Source organism: Macrosteles quadrilineatus, unplaced genomic scaffold, assembly GCF_028750875.1.
Source record: "Macrosteles quadrilineatus isolate MER2022 unplaced genomic scaffold, UCM_ALF_1.0 Scaffold_2__2_contigs__length_208266976, whole genome shotgun sequence".
NCBI lineage: Eukaryota > Metazoa > Arthropoda > Insecta > Hemiptera > Cicadellidae > Macrosteles > Macrosteles quadrilineatus.
This window is the reverse complement of record NW_026542595.1, coordinates 177,926,490-177,952,602: the sequence shown is the minus strand read 5'-3', so window position 1 is coordinate 177,952,602 and position 26,113 is coordinate 177,926,490. Positions and strand designations below refer to the sequence as shown.

Below are 26,113 nucleotides of genomic sequence, written 5' to 3'. Positions count from 1 at the left end.
GCTAATATCGATTGAAACTATCGAATTGGAAATATTGGTTAGTAATCGATATTTTAAAATGTATCTTATTATAATGTAAAATTAAACTATCATAACCTAACCTAACCAACCAAACTTGCTGACGGTGAAAAAATCGCATGAAGGTTTACTAATCGAATCGATAGTTTCAATCGATATCAGCATAGCCCAGTTAAGAAACTGTACCGTACCCTTTATTACTAATAAAAAAACATAGGTGGTAATAGCCTACCGGTATGTGAAACTAAGTTATTGATTTTAAGTATCATGAGCATCTTAAATTTAATTTTGTTATCGTTAATTTGTATGCTGGGAATAAACTTAGGCCTACAGTTAACTTATAGAACTAGCGGTGATAATTATCATATTAAATGTGCCAGTGTACTCGTTAAAGAATATGAAATGATCAAGAAACTATCTAACAATGTTAAGTGGTTTTGTGGAAAGTGCTTCGATGGACCTAACCTAGCTTATGACAAAGAGTCGGCTGATAACCAGACTCTGCAAAATGTACTAAGTATTGTTAAGAACTTAGTTTGTGAAAATATGACAATTGCAAGTAAACTTAACCTTGTAATTGAAGACTATATCGATGACAAAGTCAAGTTGAGCCCAGCTAAACTGAGTTGCTCACTGGCTGAAACTGTGACCAAGCCTAGTAGGCCTATGCCTAGTACTACTCCAAGTGGAAGTAGGCCTATCAATAGTACATTGTCTCCAGGTAGTAACCAAGATGCTAGGGTTAGTAGCAACGCTGTAATATCCAAAAGTGTTCCAAGCAATTTGAGATATGCAGACATTGTTCGGCATCAACCTAAACCAGAGGAGATACTTGTCCCTAAGTCAAATGTTGGTAATAATGAGGTTAGCTCAGAAAATTTCACAGTTGTTAAATCTAGAAAACAGTCCAGACCTGAAAGAAGTGCTTCCAATAGAGGTGAATATAGTAGGCCTACAAGCAAAAACGGCAGTAGATTTATAACAGGGAGTAAGGCCGGTGTTGGGTCTCATGAACATAACCTTAAGACAGTTTCCCGAAAAGTGTTTTTGTTTGTCTCTAGACTTAGTCCTTCTACACAGTCAGAAGATATCACTGACTTTCTTAAAGGTCAGTATGTAAATGAGGAGTTTACTGTTGAAAAACTAAACTCAAGATACCCTGAGAAGTACTGTTCCTTTAAAGTTGGACTTCACTCGTCTATCCTAGGTGAGGTGTTCAAACCCGACTTTTGGCCTAGGGATGTATTTGTGTCAAGATTTGTGTCAAGGCGCCCTAAGCAAAACTCTCAAGACATTGTTGTTGATCCTGAACTACCTATTAACACTTCAGTTGTGAATCTAGACCAATCAGCTTTTTTAGGTTTTCCCGAACAGAAGAACCAAATAGGCTAGTTTACAATAAGACTAGGCCTATCTCTTTGTGTGTTATGCAGCAGAATATACAGTGCCTAAGTAATAAACTAAATGAAATAGAAGTAATTGTAGAGAACTCTGATTTCAATGTGTTATGCCTATGTGAACATTGGCTATTATCTAGTCAACTTGATTTGGTAAAAATTTGCGGTTTTACCCTAATGGCGGCCTTTTGCCGAACTACACATAGGCATGGAGGTACGTGTATCTACATATCCAATTCTTTATCTCCTTTTTTCTCCACTCTTGATGTAAACGGTTTCTGTGATGAGCTTAACTTTGAAGTTTCAGCAGCAATATCAACTGACCTAAAAATAGTTATAATGTCCGTATATCGTTCACCTGATGGTATTCTATCACAGTTCCTAGATAAACTTGAGGAATTGCTTCAAACCCTTCTTTCAACTAAGCCGGACTACAAGTATATCTTAGCAGGAGACCTAAATATTGATGTCGGTTCAAAAAAAGCAGACGACTGGGCTCTACAAAACACTCTGCGTTCTTTTAACTTATTCTGTTCCAACTTTGAGCCAACAAGGGGTGTGAGGTGCCTCGACAACATTGCAGTTAACTTTCAGAGGAGCGACTTCGCTGTCTGCGTTGGAAACTTTGCCTTGTCAGACCATTTAGCAGTTTGCCTTAAGGTGGAAATTCTACAACTTGTAAAACCTACGACGGAATACCAAGTAAAGAGGAATTATAGTCCTGTTAACCAAGCAAAATTTATCTCTACTGTCGGTAATATTGACTGGCCAGGTCTGGTATCAGATGGCAGGCATATCAGCAACAATCTTTTCACCATCCTGTTTGATCAGCTCCAATCAACTATCAATGATTGTTTCCCTCTCAAGAAAATCTTACCAAATTATCAGAGTAAAAAACCTAGACGAAAAAATCGTTGGTTTACAGCAGAGCTTCAAGTCCAGCGTGACTTAGTCCTAACAGCTTTTGATGCCTATAAAACATCTGACTCACAGATTGATAGGGAAACCTATGTGACCCTAAAAAGGACTTATAAAAAATCTCTTGCAACAGCCAAGCTCAACGCCAATGTAATAGAAATCGAATCTGCAACCAACAAATGCAAAGCTGCCTGGTCCATCATCCGTGGTAATATGGAGAAGCCAAACACCAACCCCCTACGATACATATCTCCACAAGACTTCAGTGATTTCTTCGTGTCATCTGTGGAGCAGACAGCGGCACTGGTGACACCTTCGATTGCTGCATCCACTTCACTACTTGAGAATACACCAGCTTCTCCATCATCCTTCAAGTTCAGTGCAGTGTCTTGTGAGGAAGTATATAGTGTTGTGCATAATATGAAATCCTCTTTCAGCACAGATGCATATGGTATGTCCTCTAACCTTCTAAAGCTTATTATAGTGTATATCTTGTTGCCACTCACTGCAAGTATTAACTGCTGCTTGCTCTCTGGCTTTTTCCCCAAAAAACTGAAGTTTTCAAAAGTTGTTCCAATTTATAAAAAGGGTCCGAGGGAGAATCCTAGTAGTTACCGGCCCATTTCGTTAGTTCCTGTGATTGGCAAAGTGTTCGAAACCATAATAAAATCAAAATTAATGAAATTTTTTGAATACCATGGCCTAATATCTGATTGGCAATTTGGGTTTCGAACGGGTAGATGTGCCACGGATGCGGTAAGGCGCTTGGTGCAGCATGTGCTAAATTCTTATGAAAACGCCTCTCTTACCCAGGCAACTCTAGTTGACCTGAGTAAAGCGTTTGATTGTGTTCCCCATGGTTTACTTTTGAATAAACTTGAGTACTACGGTATCCGTGGCACAGAACTCAATCTTTTTAAGTCTTACTTATCAGACCGCAGGCAGCAGGTTGATGTTGCGGGTATATTGTCAGATGAGAGTGAGGTTTTTTGCGGAGTGCCCCAGGGCTCGGTGTTAGGCCCTGTTCTTTTCCTTATAATGATTAATGATTTGGATAAATGTATGTCCTGTACTTCTGTGATTTATGCGGATGACTCCACTTTCTTAAATAGTCAAGGTACCTTTAGTGAACTCATGGTGCTGTCCAAACTTTCCCTCAATGAAGCTAGGAACTGGTTCAGTGTCAATGGGTTTTTTATGAATCCTGAAAAGACTCAAACTATTGTTTTTAGGTTAGGTCGCACACCTGAGGAAGAAAAGAATTTTTCGTCAAGTGTAAATTTATTAGGCATAGATTTGGATAGTGATTTAAGCTGGTCAACCCATTTATATAACTTAAGTAAGAAATTGTCAAGAGTTTTATTTTTAATTAGACGTCTAAGAGATTTTGTTCCTCCTTTGTATGTTAGATCTGCGTATTTTGCTTTTTTTTCAAAGTCTGTTAAAGTATGGTCTGTTACTGTGGGGTAACTCCACCCACATTCTAATAATTTTAAAGCTTCAAAAAAAGGCTGTAAGACTGTTGACCAATTCAGGGTTGAGGGACCATTGTAAACCTCTTTTTAAAGCAACAGGTATCCTGACAACTGTAAATTTGTATATATTAGAGTGTGTTATTTTTGTAAAACAAAATTCACATTTCTTTAGCTCAAGAAATAATTTTCACTCATATTACACAAGGGGAAGATCTGCTTTGGATAGGCCCTACACCAGACTAACAACAGTACAGCAAAGTTTTGCTAGTATATCAGTAAAAATAGTAAATTGTTTTGCAAGTGAAATATTTGACATTCCTTGTACTCGGCTAAAACAAAAGTTGATGGTTTGGCTTGCTGACCACCCTTTTTACAGTTTAGATGAATTTTTTGCAGAATACAATTGTAATGGTAAAATTGTTATCTAGTTCTTACTTAGTCCCTAGTCAACTGTTACCTAGTCTTTCAAACACTTGTTTAAGTACCTCACTTTTGTTTCATATATATAGTTCTGTGTTTTTCAAATGATTTTAGCTTTATTTTCTTGTTGTCTTTGTTATATTTAAGTTTAGTGAAGATTCCATGTTATAGACCATGTTATACTATCTAGAATCTATGGCCCTTTTTTTGTTAACGAGGTCTATTGTAACATATGTTATTTAATGACCAATAAAGATTTATGATTTATGATTTATAAATTACAGAAATTCATAATAAACTAAAAAAATGTTTTCTGTTTTGTTCTAAGAATAACTTGCTCACTTGCTTAAGAATAACATTAGGTTAAGTTATCCTTTTCGCAGAGGATACGCAACCGGGACCGTGGACGTGGATTATGCGTCCGGCAGTTATGCCTACAGTCATAACCTAACCTAACCAACCAAACTTGCTGATAATGAACAAATCAAATGAAGGTTAAATTCTGTTCATAAAATAAAAATAAATGCCAAAAATTCTAACCAAAGATGTACAGTTAAGAAGAAATGGGATTCTAAGCAAAATCTTTGACAAAAAGTTAGTAACTTCTAGGGCCTATCACCGATGTGATTCGATCTAGATACCTCATGTACATCAGCCATGTACTTTATCTACACACCACGAACACCAATGGCTAAATATCGTATCGTTGTGGAAATGGTGTTCCGGTCCCCCACAACCCGGTGACGTCAATGCCGGGTGCCTAAGTAATCCACATTCAGTAACCAGACGCGTATCCTCTAATCTGCGTTTTTTTTTTTTTTTTTTTTTATAAAGCAATAGGCCTTATTTACTTATAAAAGTTATAACCAAACAAATTGAAAAAAAAAACCAAAGTGAACTTAACCAATTTCAAATAATAATAGGCCTAAGTTAATACTATCTATAACCCTCTAAGATTTAGCCAATACATAGTGTAGGCTAATTGAGTTAAAACTTTGATATTCAAATTCATCGCCTCATATTACTATTGGTGTTTACAAACAAGTCAATCTATTGATTACCGGTACCTAAGTTATTTCACCTTCAATTAGTTACGGTAATCATATAGCAATAATGGTACATTCATTGAGTAGACCTAGGCCTATTTAATGTAAAACAAAAGTAAGAATGTAATGCATAATACGCTATGGTTGACGCGCCGAGACCCTGAGTCCTTATCTAACCCAACCCAACCACAATGCAATAATATCATTGTTTTAAATTATTCAAAAGTGTTATTATTCGTATATTATGTGTTATATTATGTTATTAGTCGTAGATCAAATCCAATCGACAAATTATAAATAAGAACGACTAAGATTGATTAGTAAGAACAAAGTAGGCCTAACTTACTTATAGACTAAATTTTGTGTAGGCTACTTCAATGTGTATCGGCAATCAAACTGTCGATGTGTTCACATTTTGTGTTTTTCATACTAACCGATTAAACTGTCAGCACATGCAGGAGCCCGGAACATTTACATTCGAAGATAATGTGTGTTTTTAATAACTTAGCTGATTTGTTGTCACGTCAATTTATTACACGTTCTTATTAGAATATTTTGAAATAATGCCTTAGGCCTATGCAAATATTTAAATAAAATGAATAATGTTAAACTCTACTCTTTGACAAGCAGTCCTGATCATTCAAGACCCCACCATGATTAATATTGACTACAATCATACCGATAATTAAGTTAATCTATTATATTTGTTTCAGGGCAAAAAGTGCTGCTGTCGCAACCATCAATGATTAGGATTGGAGTGGACGAAGAAACATTTATTTCCATTTTATTTGATTTTATAAGTTTTTGTAATTTCTTTACATAATTTGGTTTTAACTTGCATAGAATATAATAAATAGTTTTGTCTAAACTTTGAGTTTTTATCCACCAAAAGTTGAAAAATAGATTTATTTTTTAATGTAAAATTTATAGTTGAAATAGATAACTGAACCAGACACTTTGTGTGTCACCAAAGATTGCGGCTTTTCACTGTTTTAGTCAAATAATCGTACATAAATCGAATTACAGTTTTATATCAAATTGATCATCAATTGGACTAAATATACACATCAATGTTTGTGACGTTTGTACATTCATTGAACATTAAATAGTCTCAATTTGTACAAACATGAATGTGCATATGATGTTCACTAGATGTCCAATTGAATCTTAATTTAACCTAAATTGAATAACAATTTGATGTAAAATTGATCATCAATTGATCGAGATACGCACATCATATGTATATCGATGTTTGTGACGTTTGTACAATAATTGAACGTTAAAGTCGTAATTTGTACAAACATGAATGTGCATACGATGTTCAGTTGAACATTCTTGAACATCAATTTAATGTTCAATTGATGTACATGTGTTATATGGGTAGGAACATATTAAAGTGATGCAAACAAATGTTATGTAAACGGTTAAGGCCATTTACCAAATAAAAATATAGACATATGGAATATAAAAATGAAGCTTAGAGTGTGTAGATTTTCTGAAAAGTTTTGATATGGACAAACTCCCTAAGAGGTCTGCCCCACAGACTGATTTCCAAAGGGCTACGCCTTGCATGTTTTGGAAGTTAACGTTATTTGAGTAATTTAGTGAACAACAGCTGGCCAATGCAATTTACAATATAGTTTGTTGGTTTATGTTCTTAAAAGAGGTGCGGTGAATAGACAGTGAAGCTATCTCTAGCCGTTTGATACAAGTGAGTGGTTAAAGGTGTTCGAAACACGATGAATATGAGATTAACAAACCATGTATGTCGTTCGTTCCAAGAGGTTGTAACCGATTTTTAACAGGTCGCCATTTCATTGACAAGTAAGTAAAGTATTAAAGACGTGAAAGAGAGCGGCGAGTTCAGGTACAACCCTACCCACCTTAGGACGTAAGGTTTGAAGGCTCCAATGCTTTTTTACCATCCTTTCAGATGACAATTTCTCGAACTTGGGCCCTTTAAATGAAATATAAAGTCAAAGTTGATTAAATTAATTTAATGGTGGCTTCTGTACACCCGTGAATTTGCGGGTAGAACCTCTTATATTGTTAATAGCAGTTTTCTTAGACTTAATAATATATTTTATCTAACAAAGTAATGTACCGGTAATGTCAAATCTGACGTGAGAAGCGAAGAGAGGATGATATGTTGTGTAAGTGCCGTATCTTTTCCTGCAATTTCGTTGATCCTTTTTATTCCAAAAACTACAGTTTGAAACTTTTTTATGCCAAATTTATTTTCAAAGTTAAGGTAAGTTTTTTGATCTATTGTGACTCATACAAATTAGTTGAGGTCTATTATTGTTTTCAATTTAGGATTGTTGTTATCTTGCACTAGGCCTATATCATTATTCAGGTGGAAAGGTTGGTGAGATTTACATCCCTGGGTAAATCTTGACACCATCTTTGACCAAATGAAATTATTTGTACAGGAATATTATAGTAACTTAGCCTACCCGTTATAGCTTGCCTATATTCGATAAGGTACGTTAGGTGTAGCCTACCTATACATTATTCAAAATTCTTTATTGGGAGGATACAACTTAATAAAAAAAGCAAGACTTGTCCACTTTAAACTATCAATAGTGCTGATTTATTAATGGCATTCTTAAAAATTAACTCCTAGACAGAAACTGGCCTAAGTTAATATAAATTGGCTTTGGAACCGTAATGAAAATGAATGCCTTTGAACTTGAACCAGTCTTTAAAAGCTAAACGAAAAAGGGACCTAAATAAACCATTTTTTGCCAAGTTAACCAATCATTTCAAGCTAAAGATTTCTATTTCAACCGGTATATTTAACATAATTGATAAATTATTGATCTTATTTCATGGAAGCCCCTGAGTCTAAGTTTGGCAATGTTTTTGTAAATAGAGTATAAGCATGGTATACGTTAATACCTTGGATAAAGAACACTCAAACTGATTAATTTTTATTTATGTTAATACAGTATGAGTATGTTCCCATAGTGAGGGATTTGGGATTTCGCGGTATATTCCATATACACAACACACTTGTCAATTTTTTTCAAGTGTCTGTCGTAACATAACCACAAACCAACCAGTCCGATTACGATGACGTAAACGTACGACTACGATGGGCAAATATCGATTGTAGTAGGATCTATCGATTATATCGATAGTTGGTGACTGACGACTCGAGTACTCGACCGAATCAACGATGACGTCATGGCCTGCTGTGCTCTCTAATACAGCGCTGTTCACGGAGGAAATTTGAACTAAATTTGCCTCATTTGTACCTCCCTTCAGTCAGACCCGGAGGGAAGGAGCACAAAGCGATCAGTGTTGCCGTTGCGGTGCTGCCAATCCAATTCAAAGAAATTACCCCCCTCTTGAAAAAATTACCACCCTTCTTAAAAAATAACAGTAAAAGCCCAAAAGCGTGTACAGATTTTAAAATAGGCATTTTGATTGAATTATTGGCTACTTTGTATTTACACCAAATTATTATATTCAAAAATAACTAATTACACAAGTTTACCAACATTTTAAAACTTTCTCTTATTATTTTAATAAGCTTTTATTCTAAAAGTCAAAGAAGAATTCAAAGAACATAAGACTAAAATGGTAAGTGACTCCCCGTAGATAAAAAACATGCTGTAGATCAAACATAATCCCTTGGTAGATACAGTAGTAGATTTCCCATCATTATGTAGCCCAGTCAATGAATACAATAAAACACCATTTTCGCAACTAAATGGGGGGAAGCTGGATTTTTTATATTTGATAGAATCTTATGAGAGGTGTATTTTCCCCAAATTCTCCACTTCTACCTCTTGAGCTCCAAAACCTACCCCTCCACCAACACTTCTACCCCACCCCCTCCAAACCTAGAAATTGCAGTGTTTTCACTTAATTGACCACAAGTAGAATACTGTTAGCTATAGTGTTGCAATTTATTTTGTTTTATTTCTGATTAGTTTTCCCAAAACTTTGGTATTCATAATTTTTTCCAAACCCAGTACTTGGAAAGATGGTGAAGAAGCTGGGCGTCGGCAAAGAGAGCGCATCGTTGAATACGTCGTATGTGCGCTAGTTGAACACCAACACCGTGTTTCGCTCCGTCGTCGCATCTAAGCCCAGTAAATAAACGCACAAACTGTCTTTTTTCGGAGCTAAAAAGTGGAAAGCTGGTAGCTGGATTTGTTATGTGAAAGAACCACTTAAGACGTGTATTTTCGAAAAGTAGTCTCCTATTCTCCACCTCGAGCTTTTTACCCCACCCCCTGCAAACCTGGAAATTGCAGTCGTTCGTTAACCTTCTTGAACATAATTCAAATTCTACGCGTGCTATCGTATTGAAATTTAATTTGTGTAATTTATAATTTGTTTATCTATAAATTGTGTACCAAAGGTATTCTTCTAAAAATTATTTTCAAAGAGATATACCATTTTAACTTTTTGTTTTACCCTCTATATATTTTTTCTCAAATAAAATACGCAAAATGTTTCCAAAAAAATGTTAGTAGGTACCTTTCTTATGGTTTACAAATACATATTTGGTTAGTCGTCTGGCCGAACTGATTTAGTGTGGGGCGACGGGGGGCGTCGGCAAAGAGAGCGCGCATGAGAGCGCGTGGATAAAGCATTCTTTTGATGCATCACCCTAAGTGCACTGGCACCGCTAAATTCTCAACTGTTTGATACAAATCCTAAGACTTACTACTTTGTACTTTACTACCAAAACAATCTGTTTTCAAGCTAAACTGTGAACTGCAAAAAAACCTATTATTATTTAGATAGAACCCAATCATTAGTACTATTTATTATTGTCAGTTTTGGTTCAGGTAAATTATTGTTTTCCTACTTACTTGGTATACTTGCAAATTTACAATGGGGTGGGAAGTTTATTGTGTTGGCTAGTCTATGATAAAACCATCATAGATAAAACTAGTCTATGATAAGACCCAGGCACCACCAGAAAGCTTTATACAAAAATAAAGTTTATACAAGGGTCCGGGAAAGAGGAAAATTTTGGAAATACGATAGAGCTATGGATATTGAAGTTTCGTCCAATGGTGATACTATAATTTTTAAAAGGACATTTTACAATCGGATGAAAAGTGAGAAGTCTACCTGCACTACATATTCAAAGACAAATGGTGAAACGCATAGCTGTGTGAAACCATAGATAAATCATACTCATACTCCCTTGTGTAGGTTAGTCTATGGTGAAACGTTACGACATAGATAAAACATGTTTTATCTATGGTTACGATATGTCATTTTTCTCCCAGATGCTTAGAGGGGGAAAATTTTAGTTGCTCCGCCGCTCCGCGTCGTCTGTCGTTTTCCGGTCCCATCTCCTTCTGACGCTGAGGTTCGTCGTCTGTCGGTCTGTTTGGTCTGTCACTGTCCTGTCAGTACTCAGTGCTGTCTGCTGTCACTTCCACTTCACTTGCCTCTATTAACCAACTAGTCACAAAGTTTAACATTTTGCTGTTTATAAAAGAAGAAATCAAAATTTGGTCTTTTAAATAATCATTACATATTATAATTTTAAAACATTTGTTACCCTGAGGAATTATATATATTTTTTAAAATTAAGAACAGAAACGAAATATGTCTAGCTCTCCGTAATTTTAGGTTAGTGTCAAATTCTAGTGGTTTGTGGTTTTTTTACTGTCAGTTCAGTTCAGTAGTGTTGCAGTTCATCAGCAATTGGTTCTTCTATTTTGATTTGTTTTATTTACTTTGTTTGGGTCCCTGTTCTGTTTTCAATGCATGCACATTATTTTCAGTTGGATTCTATGGATGACGAAGAGAGATCATTAAACTTGTGTTGTTGTGAATATATTGATGCAAATGATGAAAGAAATCACATATTAGGGTGCTGCTGCAACTGCTCTGAGCTAGACATGTGTATTGATAAGTAAGTACCTACAGCATGAAACTTGAGCCTAAACTGGAGGTCAGCATTTTTACCAAAAATTGCATGCCCTGAATGAAGCCTAGCTTGACTTAGAGTGGTCCATATAAAAGAGTTTCTACCACTGAAACCTGCCTATCTATTTAGCCTAACTAAACAATATTAGTAAATTAAACTGAATCGGGCACATAACTTAATGCCAAGTTAGCACCTTTCTTAACCCCCCCCCCCCCCTATTGTGCACAATGAAGATCGTTGTGGTACAAGCAAGCTCTGCAGAAGGTCTGAAATCCACCAATAAATTATCTGTGCCCTTCAGCTTACAATTAATTATCTGTGGCTGGTGCTCTCCACCAAGCACAGGGATCAAGCCGTTGTGGTACTTATAAGAAGGTCCGAAAATCCACCAATGCGAAGGAGCAGGGCAGCTGGCAGTCTGCTGATCCACTTTGCAATTGAGCAAGGCGCTGAGCAGTATCAAGACTGACGTTTTCCCCAGTGATTCCCTAATATTTCTGGCACTGGGCCCATCTGGGTCCTTGACCCCCAGAAGATACCGATCATGAATTCAGACGTGAACAACGGTTTTGTGAGGGTGCCTCCGGAGCAGAGTCTAACTTTTTTCCTATCATAGAATTTTGAAAAATTTTTCTGGATAATTTTGAAAGGTAGATTGTGCCACTATTAAAAGGGTCCTATTAATGCAGACTCAGTCAAATCATATGCCAGACAATAGCCTATATCCTGTCCTGATACAGACCAGCCGCCAGCTCGGCCTGTCTGTACTGTCCTATCATAGCAGGCACGGCAGAGCACACCTTCTTCTTTTGTGACAGTTGGCATCCCCGCTGAGCCTCTTTGATCTTAGAGATTGGCGTTGAAATCACTCCCGACAATCACATCGTTGGAGCCATGCTCCAGGGAGAGGTCATCTGGAACTGTGTCATGCAGTTCACTGAGGCCATACTTTAGGCTAAGAAGGTCGCTCTCATTCGGAAAGCCCTAGTGGCATTGGCATAGTTAAAAAGGCCTAGCCTGAAGTAATGTGCTAAACAGGTCCAGGCTAGTGTCCTAGGAGATGAGGGTTTTTTTAGCTGGTAGTCCGGGGACTAGTGATGTGCGATACGTATCGTATCGTATCGGAATATCGCGATACGCGAGGGACAATACGATATTTCGATACGATATTTGAAAAACGATACGTATCGTATCGCCTAAAACGATATTTGTATTTATATCGGCACATAGAGCGATACGATTCATGTCAAAAAGATATTTTTAAGCTTTTTTGTGCAGGCCGAGCAAACTGCAAAATCTGTACTCTGTGGTTGTGTAGTTTGAAATTGGAGTTTTTGACGTCTGTATTTTTGGTTTTTACTTGATAATATACCAGTCCCATCCCAGTCCAGTCCATTTCCACTAGCGTGCTATCTAGCACTAGCAGTCCAGAGTGTGGGAACTGTCTGTGGCAATTACATTAATGTATCTGCATCCTAAAATGCTATGGGAAGGATAGGGAAACAGGTCCAAGACGTAGGGAGTTGTGAAGGAAGTAGTAAAGGTGAGCAGTGTGGAATGGAAATGGATTTATGTATCTGCAATACTAAGACTGTTTTCAGAGTAAACTAATGATTTTCCCCGAGCAAAGCTTGGTCCCAACTCCCCAGGTACTTATATAAATTTGCCGTTTCTAGGTTAGGTAGGGGAGGGGGGAAACGATACGATACGTATCGTTTTTCGATATTTTTGACGATACGATTCGCGTATCGCGATACAGACGCCCGATTCAATTTGGCGATACGATATTTTTTTACGATACGTATCGTATCGCTCCGCATCGTATCGCTCCGCGTCCGTATCGCCCATCACTACCGGGGACATTGACCCGCAGGAGTCCGGCACTACTGAAGGGACATTGAGCACCTCAAGTGCGTAAATTAATTTTTACCTCCTCCCCACAAGAAAAGGACAAGCCAAACGTGCAACTGGTTACGTAATCAATCAACAATAACTAAAATCGATTTGAAAAAGATTAACGATAAATAAAATCTGTATAGGCTAGTCTTAAATAAATATTTAATGATAGAAATTAATAAATTAGAGAAATATTCAACTAATATATACATTTACAGTACCTAGGCCTATATGATACTATTATTAGCAGTTTTATTTGAGAATGCGGTAAAAACAAGGAAGCAAAAAAGGGAAACAACATCAACAAAACATAAGCTCCAAACAGCTCTCTGACTGATGATTATTAACAGTCTGCTTCTGCTTCCTTTCTGCTTTCTTAATTAGGCAGACGCTGTTAAACGCACTATTTCTTTGTTTAAATTAAATTTATTAAATCTATTTTAATTGTCAAAAATATTTATTTTCATTGTAAAAGCGAACCACTAACAGCAACTTCTTTCATCGTCCCATTGTATTTTGGGAATTTTTTACTTTATCCTACAACATTAAATTTGATCAAGGCTGGCCAGTGGGTATTCCTTTTTACTTACCCAACCCCCAACTTTTAAATTGCATTAATTTTCGCTGTTCATAAATTAATCCACACAGCATGGTTTAAATATTGTAATTAAAATTTGGCTTTTTTATACTGATGTTTTAAATTTTTTTTTTTAAATAGTCCTATGAAAAATTATAATTTATTAATAAAAAAACAAGAATTATCTTTTCTTTTGCGTGAATGTACATTACACGCAATAGATGAAAGTCAAATGGATTAATGGATATAATAGTAATATTAATAATAGTAATAATAGTAATAATAGTAATATTAATAAGTTTGATAAAGGTAAGGTCAAGAACAATAAATAAAACAGGTAGGCCTAGGCCTACATTGTGAATATGTATGCAACGCAAGAAGGGCATCTTAAAATTATGACAGATCTTCAAGGAAAATACAGTGGCATAAAAATTACGCTGCCCAGAAATTAAATGTTGAGATAATAAGGCAATGTAGAGAAATGATAAGGAGCAATGAATGGAGGGCGAATAACAATAGTTGACTAAGATCTCAAAGGTCAGGTTGTTGGCCCGGCTCTGTCAATCTATGCAGACGTTTTGTACAAACTTGTGCGTCACCTGTCACTGTTCACTTATCAGTCACTTGTGTAGTTCAACATATAAATGTATTGCCACTGTAATTTATTTACTGACAACAAAATCTACAGTATTACCAGATGTTTCCATTGACACTTAAATTGACGTCAATTAAGTAATCTGGTATCAGTTAAACTTGTCTTATTTAAGCGTGAACTAAAAATCAGTTATTAAGTCAGTTAACTATATCTATTATGTTTTTCAGGTTATTTAAGTGTCAAGGTATGGCCCCTAGAACATTTGCTCGTCTCTTTTCTGTGCTAAAAGACAGATTCCGCATCCCATGGCGGGGAGGTGCCCGACAGCTCAATATTGACTCGATCATCCCTATCATTCTGCTCCCGGCTCTAGGCTACATAGCTGCTCAAGGAGTGTGGATATCCGTCGTAGTATTTACATCGCTTCCGATATTTCTCATCTACACACATTACATATTCATGAGAATTTCTTCTCAGACAAAGTTCTTCTACGTTTGGACTCTAGTGTCAGTGATACTGATTGTGAGTGTGTTCGAGGTGCCCGTGGTGGTCACTTTAGACATTCAGCCGGAAGAACACAAGATGTTTTTATTATTTACAATCTTGATGGTCTTTTGCGGTGTAAAAACTCGACTAACTGCTGAACAGTCGCATGTCAAAGGTGATGTTAAGATAGATGAGAGTTTACTAGAGTGCGCAGTGTGTCACAAAAGCGTTCTGCCGAGAACGTTTCACTGCTGCATTTGTCGGACGTGTATCATCAAGAGAGATCAGCACTGTGCCTGGTGAGTCGATGTTCTTACTTTACGACTAAACAGTTTGCGTTATTTGTACAAATCATGCAATATTTCTAGAAATACTTATTTTATTCATAACCACTTTTGATATATTTGTCCCACAATACAATCTTTAATAATTTAAAAATTAAAAACCTATATTTTCAACTGGTTTTTATTTAAAGCACTAAAATAATGTGGAAAATTTAAGATTTCCAGTATTCAACATATTACTTACCAGTTTAAGCTTAGTAAAAGATGCTTTCCAGGTTAGACTGCTGCATCGGGGAGAGCAATTATCGCTGGTTCATGGCTACATTGGTGACTGCAGTGTGTCAGCTAGCTCTGTGTTCTAACCTCATCCTCACCACGGCCTGTCATCCGTTCACAGTGTTTGCGACGATCATGCTTCCAGACGATTGCAGCGACGTTTACTTCGACATTCTGTGAGTAACGCCGGGTTTAAATACTTTTGTTGATGATTTTAAATTAACAAATATTAAGTTTTGTGTTAACCTCTTTACCACACCATATAGACCAGCTGTCTCCAACCTACAGCCCACAGGGCCACATCCGGCTCATGAACAGGCTATAGAAAAATATAGGCTATGATTTTTTTGTAATTACATACACTGATGACCTCACCATTGCGGCAACAACTGGACAGGCCGCCTGGACACTGGGATTTGTTGGTTGAACAGCCTTTTTGAAAACAACCTTCAAAAGTAAAAAAAAATCTGTGATTTAATTTGACTAATAAAATTATTATTACATTAAATCTTTTTAAATCCTAACTTAGTTGGGCTAATGTAATTTGTTCTATATTGCAGATATGCCACCATTTTTGTGACAGCCCTGTATGCCATCCTTGCCTTGTTGTTCCTGATTGTTCTTCTTCTTCACGAGTGTTGGCTCATTTCCCTCGGGATGACGGGTCACGAGTGGCGCAATGTCTCTGACAGAGTTTGCTGTGGTGTCCGTTCCAACAGGCCATACAGTAAAGGTTTCTTACGCAACTGGACTGATTTCTTTTTAGGTAAATAGGCTAAATAATACATTATTTAAGGTAGTATGTCTGAAGTATTGTATTGTTTTTATATCTTATACTGTTAGTTCCGTAATTGTGTTGCCTTTCCTCAACGGTAAAATCCAATCCAATACCTACAGTAGACTCCTTGTTGCTTGTATCTGTTTGATTCACACTTAGGATGGTTTTAAGTAGAGCCTGGGAGCCAGACTAATTTTCTTAGATTTGGGTAAAAATCGAGTGTTAAATGTTTGTGAGTAATTTTTAGCAACCGAAGGACCATTTAAAAATACCTGTACAATTAAATCGTGAGTAGAGAGTTCCATGCTGAGACGTCGCTGCGAAGTGAGGGCCCTCAATCAGTCTCGTAGTCTTCATGGTGTGGCGGACGAGGTGTTGAGATGATCACAATAATTACACTGAATTTAGAGGAATAAACTATACAAGAGTAAAAAGAGAATATTAGAGCGTTGAGAGAAAGACGTGGTCACTACCATGTCCAAGACACATCTAACCCGACGCTGCTCACTATCTAGCCGGTCGGGGGAGGGGAACATCCCGATCAAAGTTCAATTCTACAGGTGAGCGTATTGAAAATGAAAACTCAAAGGATTGGATTGCTTACAATAAAATAAAATCTTGACCTCGATTCTAATAACTCTAGTAAAAACTAAAATATATATAATTTGTTTGGTTACAGAAATATAAAATAAAATACCCTGCAATGTGCAAATAAAAACCTTTTAAACCTTACATTTTGTACTTAAATATCCAACATCGAGTTGGGTTGAAATGAAAAAAAATAATCAAAAGTATTGGTTGCTTTAAAAAGTATTGATTAAAGAATATTAATTGTAGGTCTTAACTACCATTGGCTTAAATACATTATTGTACATTACATCTTTCAAGGTCACTGCAAAAAGTTTAGAATCTTCTGCAATCACTGAGCCATTATCAAGGTCTCCTATGATCACAACAAAACCTTGAACATCACACTCAGCATACAATTTCTGCGGTCTCAAAAATAAAAACTTGGATCGAAAACCGAGCCACTTGCACATTTCGCATTTCTAACATTACCCGACCCGAGCTTGGGCCGACTTGTTGTCTTGACCGATATGTAATTCAGTATGTATGTTTTTCTAGGTTCTCGCTCAAAACAAATGTCAACAATGATCATATGAAGAAGGAATATCGTGAGGAAATCCCTCAACGTAAGACTCTTAAGAAATGTTCACATATGACTTCTAAAGTCATCGCTACACATCATTCTAGTCGACTGTTTGTCAGTATGAATTGTTGGGTAACTTGTTATGTTACATTTTATAGCATTATGTATTCTCATGGTGAGGTAGCCTCTGGATCACTAAATTTAAGCTAAAAAGTTTTAAGTTACCTGGCTTCGTCAAGTGATCCTTTTTTGGTATTTCACTACTATAGTTTCGGACTTGAAAATAAGTCCATCTTCAGGTTAACAAAAACGTCAATAGGTCATCTGACCAATTTGGTTAGATTCGTCGATACACTTAAAACACATACACGAACACGAAAAACACAAAAAACGAATATAATACTGTAAAAAACTGACCAGTAATCACGGGGGATACGTGTGGCGACGCCGGAAGATGAGTCATGACTGCATGTCCAAGTCCAGTGGATGACGTAATGTCCCTCTCCTGTCCTGACCTTCCTTAACCTTGGTCCGTGTTATCACCGTTGTCTCCGTCAGCTGATAGTTTCATGGCCTTATTGTAAATTATGTTTGACTCAAACGATAACTTCTCATTCAATACAAATTGGGGATTTTGTTTGGACGATTTGTATATTTCATACTCTTCGATCGTGTTCATATAATGTCCTTTATTGCATGTATGGAGGATTTGCAAATTTGTATTTAAATCTGTATAATTATGGTTTGAATCGATCAAATGATTGGCGTAAGCTGAGGTATGTAACACCGTCGATTTGGTTAACAACATATCTACTATAGACGTGAACCCACGCAACATATTAGCGTCCTTTGATATCGTTAATTTGTTTACCAACGTACCAATTGACGAAACTCTGAATATTCTAAAAGATAATCTCTCTAAAAACTCGACATTGCCAAAAGATACACAAATGGAACTCATCGAACTCACTGAGATTGTCTTGAAACAAAATTATTTCGTTTTCGAAAACAAGTTTTACAAACAAGACGAAGGCATGGCAATGGGGTCACCGTTATCGAGCATCTTAACTGAATTATTTCTAAACAAGATTGAAAATGATCACCTTTGGACTGATCGCAACAAACACAGAGACAAAATCATTTTTTACTTCCGTTATGTAGATGATACGATAGTATTTTTTAGAGGCAACAAGAGACAGTTGAACATGTTTGGAACATATCTGAACAGTATCCACAAGAACATTAAATTCACTTTAGAAGAAGAAACAAATGATACTATCAACTTCCTGTACTTAACCATCACAAAAAATCGGGCAGATTCGACTTTAAAATTTACAGAAAACCTACTACTACAGACCAAACCATACATGAATCATCCCATCACCCCCATAGCCAAAAACTCGCCGCATACAATAGTTTCGTACATAGATTACTTTCCATTCCACTAAGCCAAGATAACTACGACAATGAAATCAAAACAATCAAGCATATAGCCGTCTCAAATGGTTATAGCAGTTCAATGATTGATAAATTAATACACAAACACAAAACTAAAATTCCGAAAAATCCAGTGAGTGATAAGAAATATGTATGTACTGAATATGGCGTCTCACTAAACAACGTTGTGCATTCGGAAATGTCAAAAAACAATGTTAAAGTATCGTACAAAACCTCTAACAAACTATCCAACCTACTAAGAAGCCGCAACAATGACCTTATCGATAAAAAAGATAAGACTGGTGTTTACAAAATCACATGTGATGACTGCCCCTCCTTCTACATTGGCCAGACTTCAAGGTCATTTTCAAAACGTTTTAAAGAACATTTACCTAAAAAACATTCTACCTCAGCTTACGCCAATCATTTGATCGATTCAAACCATAATTATACAGATTTAAATACAAATTTGCAAATCCTCCATACATGCAATAAAGGACATTATGAACACGATCGAAGAGTATGAAATATACAAATCGTCCAAACAAAATCCCCAATTTGTATTGAATGAGAAGTTATCGTTTGAGTCAAACATAATTTACAATAAGGCCATGAAACTATCAGCTGACGGAGACAACGGTGATAACACGGACCAAGGTTAAGGAAGGTCAGGACAGGAGAGGGACATTACGTCATCCACTGGACTCGGACATGCAGTCATGACTCATCTTCTGGCGTCGCCACACGTGTCCCCCGTGATTAATTACACTGGCCAGTTTTTTACAGTATTATATTCGTTTTTTGTGTTTTTCGTGTTCGTGTATGTGTTTTAAGTGTATCGACGAATCTAACCAAATTGGTCAGATGACCTATTGACGTTTTTGTTAACCTGAAGATGGACTTATTTTCAAGTCCGAAACTATAGTAGTGAAATACTAAAGAAGGATCACTTGACGAAGCCAGGTAACTTAAAACTTTTTAGATTATGTATTCGTTTAAGTTTTTGCTTTTGCATATATTTGCAATGATTACATTTAGAGGTGGAAGATAAATACTACAGAGAATTAAGGTACTGAGGTCACCGTGTTGTGCATGTGCATACGTACACGCTAGGGCTATATACTTGTGTCAGGCAATGAAGAGCCTGAGTGGCAATCACTCTGTGGAAGTTCCTATCGCAAAGGACACAGGGTCTTCCTTCAGCAGGAGCGTTTTATTACGTGATGAGGAGGGGGGTCAGGAGAAGCTACGGTGTGCGATGTTGGACTTTACCCTAGTCACCAGTGACTAGTGGTAGACACCACAAGTGCACCATTGAATGCACCTCTGTACCTTACTTCTCTGTCTGAACACTTTAAAGATAATTAATGATTGTACCATCAAACTACTTTGGCCAAAGACACTGCTATGGCTAAAAACTTATCCTCGTCCTAGTTTATAGGTAATCATTTAGGTTGATGCGTCTTAAGTCACTTTGTCAGAATTTGTTCTGATGTGGGATTTCTTGGTTATGGACTGTTGAGATTTTTGATAGATAACATTTTCAGGAGCGATTGTCACAAGGTGACTGGGAAAACTAGAATTGAGTTGGGTATTTTTTGTAAAGACTGGGAGTAGATATTGTATTGAACATTATATTAGCAATTACATATTATTGTGGTTAATAATTATAACTAATAACTGTTTTCATCAGTTAACTATGCTATAATGTGCACATATGGCAATCGATAGTCTATAAACTGATTGATATGAACCCCTTACAGTCAAAAAGTACTTAATAAGACACATAATTTGACTTTTTTAGCTCATAGGTTCATTATTGTACAGTATTATTTTTTGTAATACACTACAATACAAGGTCCCACAAGAGAGACAGTCAAGAGTAAACTAATAAAGCATGCTATCTTGTACCTTGAACTGGGTTTTTGGTAGTCGATGAAAACAAATTACCAACATTTAAAACGGCATATTTCTGATGATTTGAAAATTTAAAACCTTAAAAGTCACGTTAGGTATAGAAATCATGGTAGCCTACTCTATGAATAAAGAGGTACATAATTCAAATGCATTAACCTAAAGTTATAATTTCTCTTTTTGATGCTGACTTCTATAACAGTTTGATTTGTTAAATACATTCAGCATTTATATTTTAATTTATAATAAAACTATAAGTTTATCTTTTATTTTGTTAATTAATTTTGTATATATTTATAAATTAATATACTGCTTGACTTCAGTTTTGAAGCAAATAAATACTCTTACAGCAATAGGTACCAAAAAATGTATAACTCGAATACCGTACTGTAATGTAACTTTATTTTTTTACTATACATTTTTTAAGACCTAGGTTATTTACTTTAGAATTAAGTTATTTAGCTTAACCATAATTTAAGAAAATTTGTATTAGTATTTAACGTCCAATAACACAAGACTGATTGTTGGTGGCTTAGATATTTTTTACAGTGTATTTAAATATTGTGGCAGTAAAGAATTTTTTCAAAAATAGCTGGTTAAATATATCATAATTTAATTTTAAAACGCCGTTTCCACATATCATTACTTGATATGTTTGGTTAAATTTAGATGAATCATGGCTTTAAAGTCAAAATATTCGGCCCAGATGTTAATGGTTGATTTATTTATGTGTGAGAAATTAAAATATTCTTTTCCTGCAAAACTCTCTCTGAGTAAGAAAACCCAAAACCCTTATCATTGTGTTTCCATTCATTATGATTTAATAATCACGTAAAAATTCATTTGTAAAATTTAGTAGATTATGGATCTATGAAATGTATTGATGTTAATTAAAATCATGTAAATTTTGACTTGTACAGTTACAAGATATGAATTTTCTTATTGTTAATGTTAGCTATTTTTTTAAAGTCTGGTTAACGTTTAGACTATGTACAAGCACAAGAATGGAAAAGCGAATAGGAATCTAAGTTTTAAAATTAAGTGGCAACTAAAAATATCATAGCCTGATTAAATAAGAAGTAATGTCACCTTTAAGTCCTTTTCACAATGGTTTATAGCTTTAGAAATGAGTTATTTTATGCATAGTGAAAGAACATTTTGAAGACACGTATCAATCTTCTTGTTATTGTTATTGCATTGCTTACTAGGTATCAATGTCACTACTAGGATAACATTTTAAGAACAGCTTGGTTCCTTCTGCTTTTCCGCACAAGTCTTAACTAGGTGTTAAAGTGTTAAGTAGGTAAATCTATTATGTAATTGTGCACAAATTAGGACATTGTATAAGCACAAAATGGTTAAGCTACAGCAAAACTTGTGCTTTATTCCTGAATGAGGAGCTGTGATTTTAAAATATCTTTAGTAAATAGGCCTAAAGAACTGCAGTAGGGTTTTTATAAATGTTTAAAACTCGCTATTAATATATTTATTTTGTTATTTGTGTAGGAAGTGCCTATAAAATATATTACTTTAAGAATTTGATAAGTGTTTTCTCATTTTCCAGATAAGTTGTACATATTTTTGGTTAATAAACAACTTTTCACCTTAAAGTTTTAGTAGTGTTCAATTCTTCTACTCAACATAAAAACAGAGGAAGTGATGAATTATGGTTGAAGAGCCAGCCGTAGACTTATGCAAAAGGTGCGCCCGCACAGGTATACTTAGTGCAAAATGTAAAAAAAATGATTGTGAATTTTATGTCAATTATGAAAAATGTAAAAGAGAGAAGTAATACTAATATTACACATTGAGATGTTTGTTATTATTGTTGGGATTAGACATTTTTGGTAGTAAGGGGCTCCGCACCGCCCAAGACCAGCTCTGGGTTGAATGTAGGGAAGAGGGCTAAGAGGTGAGTAGGAAATCTATTTCGCCAAAGCCTACGGTTTCTCTACCACTACTATGCGTTGTTTTAATTTCCGTTTTACTCTGAATTTTTATACGAGACTCCAGTGTATGAAATATACAAAATTTACTTAGGTAATATTTATTTGCTAATAATTAGGGTAATCAGAGTAGGGCTTGGGTGGTTGGGGCTGGTAAGAGTAGTTGTACGCAGGATACTGATTGTACGGGGTTTGAGATTGTCTGGAGGGAGTGTTGTACGAAGGCGCAGCCCCGTAGGAATAAGAAGGAGCCCCATAAGGAGGAGCGTAGGGTGGGGGTGCTCCATATGGAGGTGGAGCAGCCCCATAAGTCTGTGGAGCACTGTAACTCTGCGGAGGTGCTTGTGCTCCATAATACGGGGGTGCTCCGTATGATGGTGCCCCTCTGGCAGCGGGGGGCTTGTAGGGACCAGGGGGAGGGGGACCTCCGGCTCCCCCGTATTGGGGACTGTAGGGACTCTCTATGATGAACACAGGTCCTTTGGACTGGATGGAAACTGTGTAGCCTGCTCCAAATCTGCCCTCTGAAACAATGTATTCATGATAATTGTGACACAAAAATAGGAAGTAAACATTAATTTTATTTTTTAGTGAATAAGCCCCAGGGAAGAAGCTATTTTTTACAGGTTTTTTTTTCACAATCCAAACCTTAGTTGTGTTAGGTCTAGCATCATATTTAGACATTTTGATAGACAGCATAATTTATTGATAGTTCAATGACAGAGGTCTACAACCTCTCTTGAGATGGAATCAACCTTCAGATTTGAAAGTGAGCACTATATCCGCTTGGCTGCCTAGACAATTGTTTAATTTATGAAAAAAAATTGGTTCATTACGAATCCACTACACAATCCCTACACACTACACTACACAATCACATTTGTTACAGATTTTCTATTCAGCATTAGTGTAAGCAAGGCCACACTAAAAAAACAGGCCGTAATGCTCGTCAAGCATGACGTCACGATAGATGACGGCAATGACATAATGTTTGCCGTTTGTGATCAGCTGCTTGTTTTAAATTTTCCTTGGAAAATAAATAAATAAATACCTATGTCATTGCCGCCTTCTATCGTGATGTCATGCTTGACAAGCATTACGGCCTATTTTTTTAGTGTGGTCTTGGTGTAAGTGAACAAAAACATTATAACATGGTAATATATGTTTACATGTCTTTCTTTTTGTTGCAAAACGTAGAAGCGTTTTATTATTAACGTTTATTATTATAAGTCACCTCGTATCTTGTCTGACTTGTATCTTCTTTTCAAACTTTTTATGAAGCGTTCGTACAGAGACTTGGACCTGCGGGCGCCCATCGCCTGATAGAAGAACGGTTTGTCCAAGTACACCATAGAGTACAGGCTGATCTGGCTGAGGATCAGCAACTCCTGACCTTTGTCCATCACCGTCCGAGTCCATCTCTGCGTGCTGTGTTCTGCGTGGTAGAATCTCGTCGTCAGAAGGGTGTTGACCCTGCAAAACTCATAAAAATCGGCAACCTGATACAGCAACTGTAGGTTATGAAAAAGCTTGTTTGCGATTTGTGTAACTAATTACCTAATGAAAATAATAAATCTTGTATTGCAATTTGGTTAAGAGGAAATATTTTAATGAAGTTTTCACCGGGGAGACATCTTTTTTGGAACAAAGCTGGTTTCTAGTCTCCATGTTGATAAGAAATTGGATACTTATAAAAGGGGCTCAGATAAATCAGTTGGCGAGTGTTAAACTTGCAGCAAGCATTCTTACGGTACATAAAAAAAAATCAATCATGAGTTTCTTGTGCTCTCAACAAAGCCATCAAACAATTTTACATTGCATGATAAATATTTGAAAGGTTTAAATCATTGCTTTTTAGAATGAGTAAATTCTTTTAAAATGTGTTCAAATAGTGTAAATTAATCAGAGTTGTAATTTTGTGGGTAGTGTGGAAGTAAGTTTTGTGCAACTCATCCGGAAAGATGTTTACTCACATTATACCCTGTGCCAGGTTTGCCGAGCGCAAGAACTATCATGCTTGCACCATAGACATCTACTTCCCGGTCTTGTAGCCTAATGTATATTACTATCTGTTAAATTTGTTTTTTAATGATGAAAAAGAAACTTTATAAAATATTTTAAAGCCAATTCTGATACAGCTGTCAACTGACCTAAACAAATAATTAAACTACCTTAACTCACATGTAATTTAGATCATCGTTAGTGTCTTGGGCCCCAAAGCCAATCCAAGCCACCAATCCAGTGCCGATGGCAGACACCACCAAGTCATCAACTATAATCATTGTTAGTTTTTAATATACTGTATTTTAGGCTACTTTTTTGAAAACTTATAACGACCTCATAGGAGCGACAACCACGTCTAGGCTTGACAATGACACCATAAGTGTGTCGAAACCGGTAGCCATTAAGACTGCCAAGGATTACATTGGTAACAAGGTATTTAACCTCTAAATTAGTAAGTAATCCGGAAGGCAACACCTCAGAAATTAAACTTGATTGAGTTTGCAAACCAGCATGATCGGACCATGGGAATGGGATTTTATGCGGTAAAAATGGGGGTTTCCCATTTTTTTTCATCAAAATAATAAATTTGCAATTTCTATCCAATACATTTTTTAGAGATTAAAAAACAAATAATTTATTATATTGAAGTGTTTTCATGCACTTAATGGTTATGGAGAAAATTTAAAAAGTGTAAATTAAAAATGTCAATTGTTAATGGATATATTTTTATCAAACTTATTAATTTTATACTAAGCTATTAATATTTAATATTTTACAAAAAAAAAAACAGACTTTATTATCCTCCCTGTAGCAGCAAACCTAGGTAGGTACTTATTAAACCTAATGTTACATAAATAGAAAAAAAAAATCAGGCAAATGGAAATTCACTTAGTCTGCAGGCTCGCTGCAGTAAGGGTATTTACCTCATCTTACTATGAGTGTGTTTACCAAGAAATTGTTTGATGAGAATTCAAATTTCTATAAAATTAAGAGAACATTCAATTAGGGTTACTTAAATCAATGAATGATTCCTGGAACCCAAAAGGGTCATTGAAAAAAATGAAGTTAACTACCATGGAAAGGCTTTAGTTTAAGCATAAGAAAACTTTTATAGATCCTAGAATAAAATAACTTACAACAAAACAAAAAATAGTTTCTTAAATCCTGTAGTGTTAAAATAAAATTGTATATTCAGTTACCAACCTGTGACCGTAGCATTTTGCACTCTTTGTAGAACAGCTCTCATTTTTCTAAAACACTGTAGTCTTTAACACACCCACTCACAGGTTATATTTTTTGATTACACTAACAAACTACAAACGAGGCATTCCACATTACGTAATGAATGGAATGGACAGTCTTGCTCCCTTGATAAGAGTTTATTAGCATTGTTCTTGTCAGGTGGACGTTAAATTGAACTAATGATAGTAAAACTGCAATTAATTTTATGTAATTGTTTGTTTTGATGTTAAGTAAATGTTAAAGATGTGTAAATACTTATATTTATAAGGCAAAATAGTATTCAAAGGTGATGATTTCTGCTTTGAATACAAAATTGTATGTTGAATTACGGTTCTTAGATAACTTA

The 26,113-nt window shown here is 35.9% G+C and overlaps 2 protein-coding genes across 4 annotated transcripts; one reads left to right on the top strand and one right to left on the bottom strand.

The window, feature by feature from the left end:
• The first annotated feature begins 10,712 nt into the window (after positions 1 to 10,712).
• Positions 10,713 to 17,402, top strand: LOC128987307 (palmitoyltransferase ZDHHC23-like). 3 transcript variants are annotated; one of them, XM_054408080.1, is made up of 6 exons: positions 10,713 to 10,881; positions 11,037 to 11,167; positions 14,478 to 15,035; positions 15,296 to 15,472; positions 15,857 to 16,062; positions 17,200 to 17,402. In XM_054408080.1, the coding sequence occupies exons 2-6, from the start codon at positions 11,046 to 11,048 to the stop codon at positions 17,235 to 17,237; spliced, it is 1,101 nt and encodes a 366-aa protein (XP_054264055.1). In that variant the 5' UTR covers positions 10,713 to 10,881; positions 11,037 to 11,045; the 3' UTR covers positions 17,238 to 17,402. The 3 variants fall into 3 exon arrangements, with proteins under 3 accessions (XP_054264055.1, XP_054264056.1, XP_054264054.1); XM_054408081.1 differs by lacking the exon at positions 11,037 to 11,167; XM_054408079.1 differs by lacking the exon at positions 10,713 to 10,881 and having other exon boundaries at positions 11,007 to 11,167.
• Positions 17,403 to 20,878: 3,476 nt separating this feature from the next.
• On the bottom strand, positions 20,879 to 25,877 carry LOC128987395 (D-aminoacyl-tRNA deacylase-like). Its single transcript, XM_054408224.1, has 4 exons — positions 25,729 to 25,877; positions 24,703 to 24,793; positions 23,756 to 23,994; positions 20,879 to 23,045 (listed from the first exon to the last, which is right to left on the bottom strand). Exons 1-4 carry the CDS (start codon positions 25,769 to 25,771, stop codon positions 22,630 to 22,632), a joined length of 789 nt encoding a protein of 262 aa, XP_054264199.1. The 5' UTR covers positions 25,772 to 25,877; the 3' UTR covers positions 20,879 to 22,629.
• Positions 25,878 to 26,113: the final 236 nt, after the last annotated feature.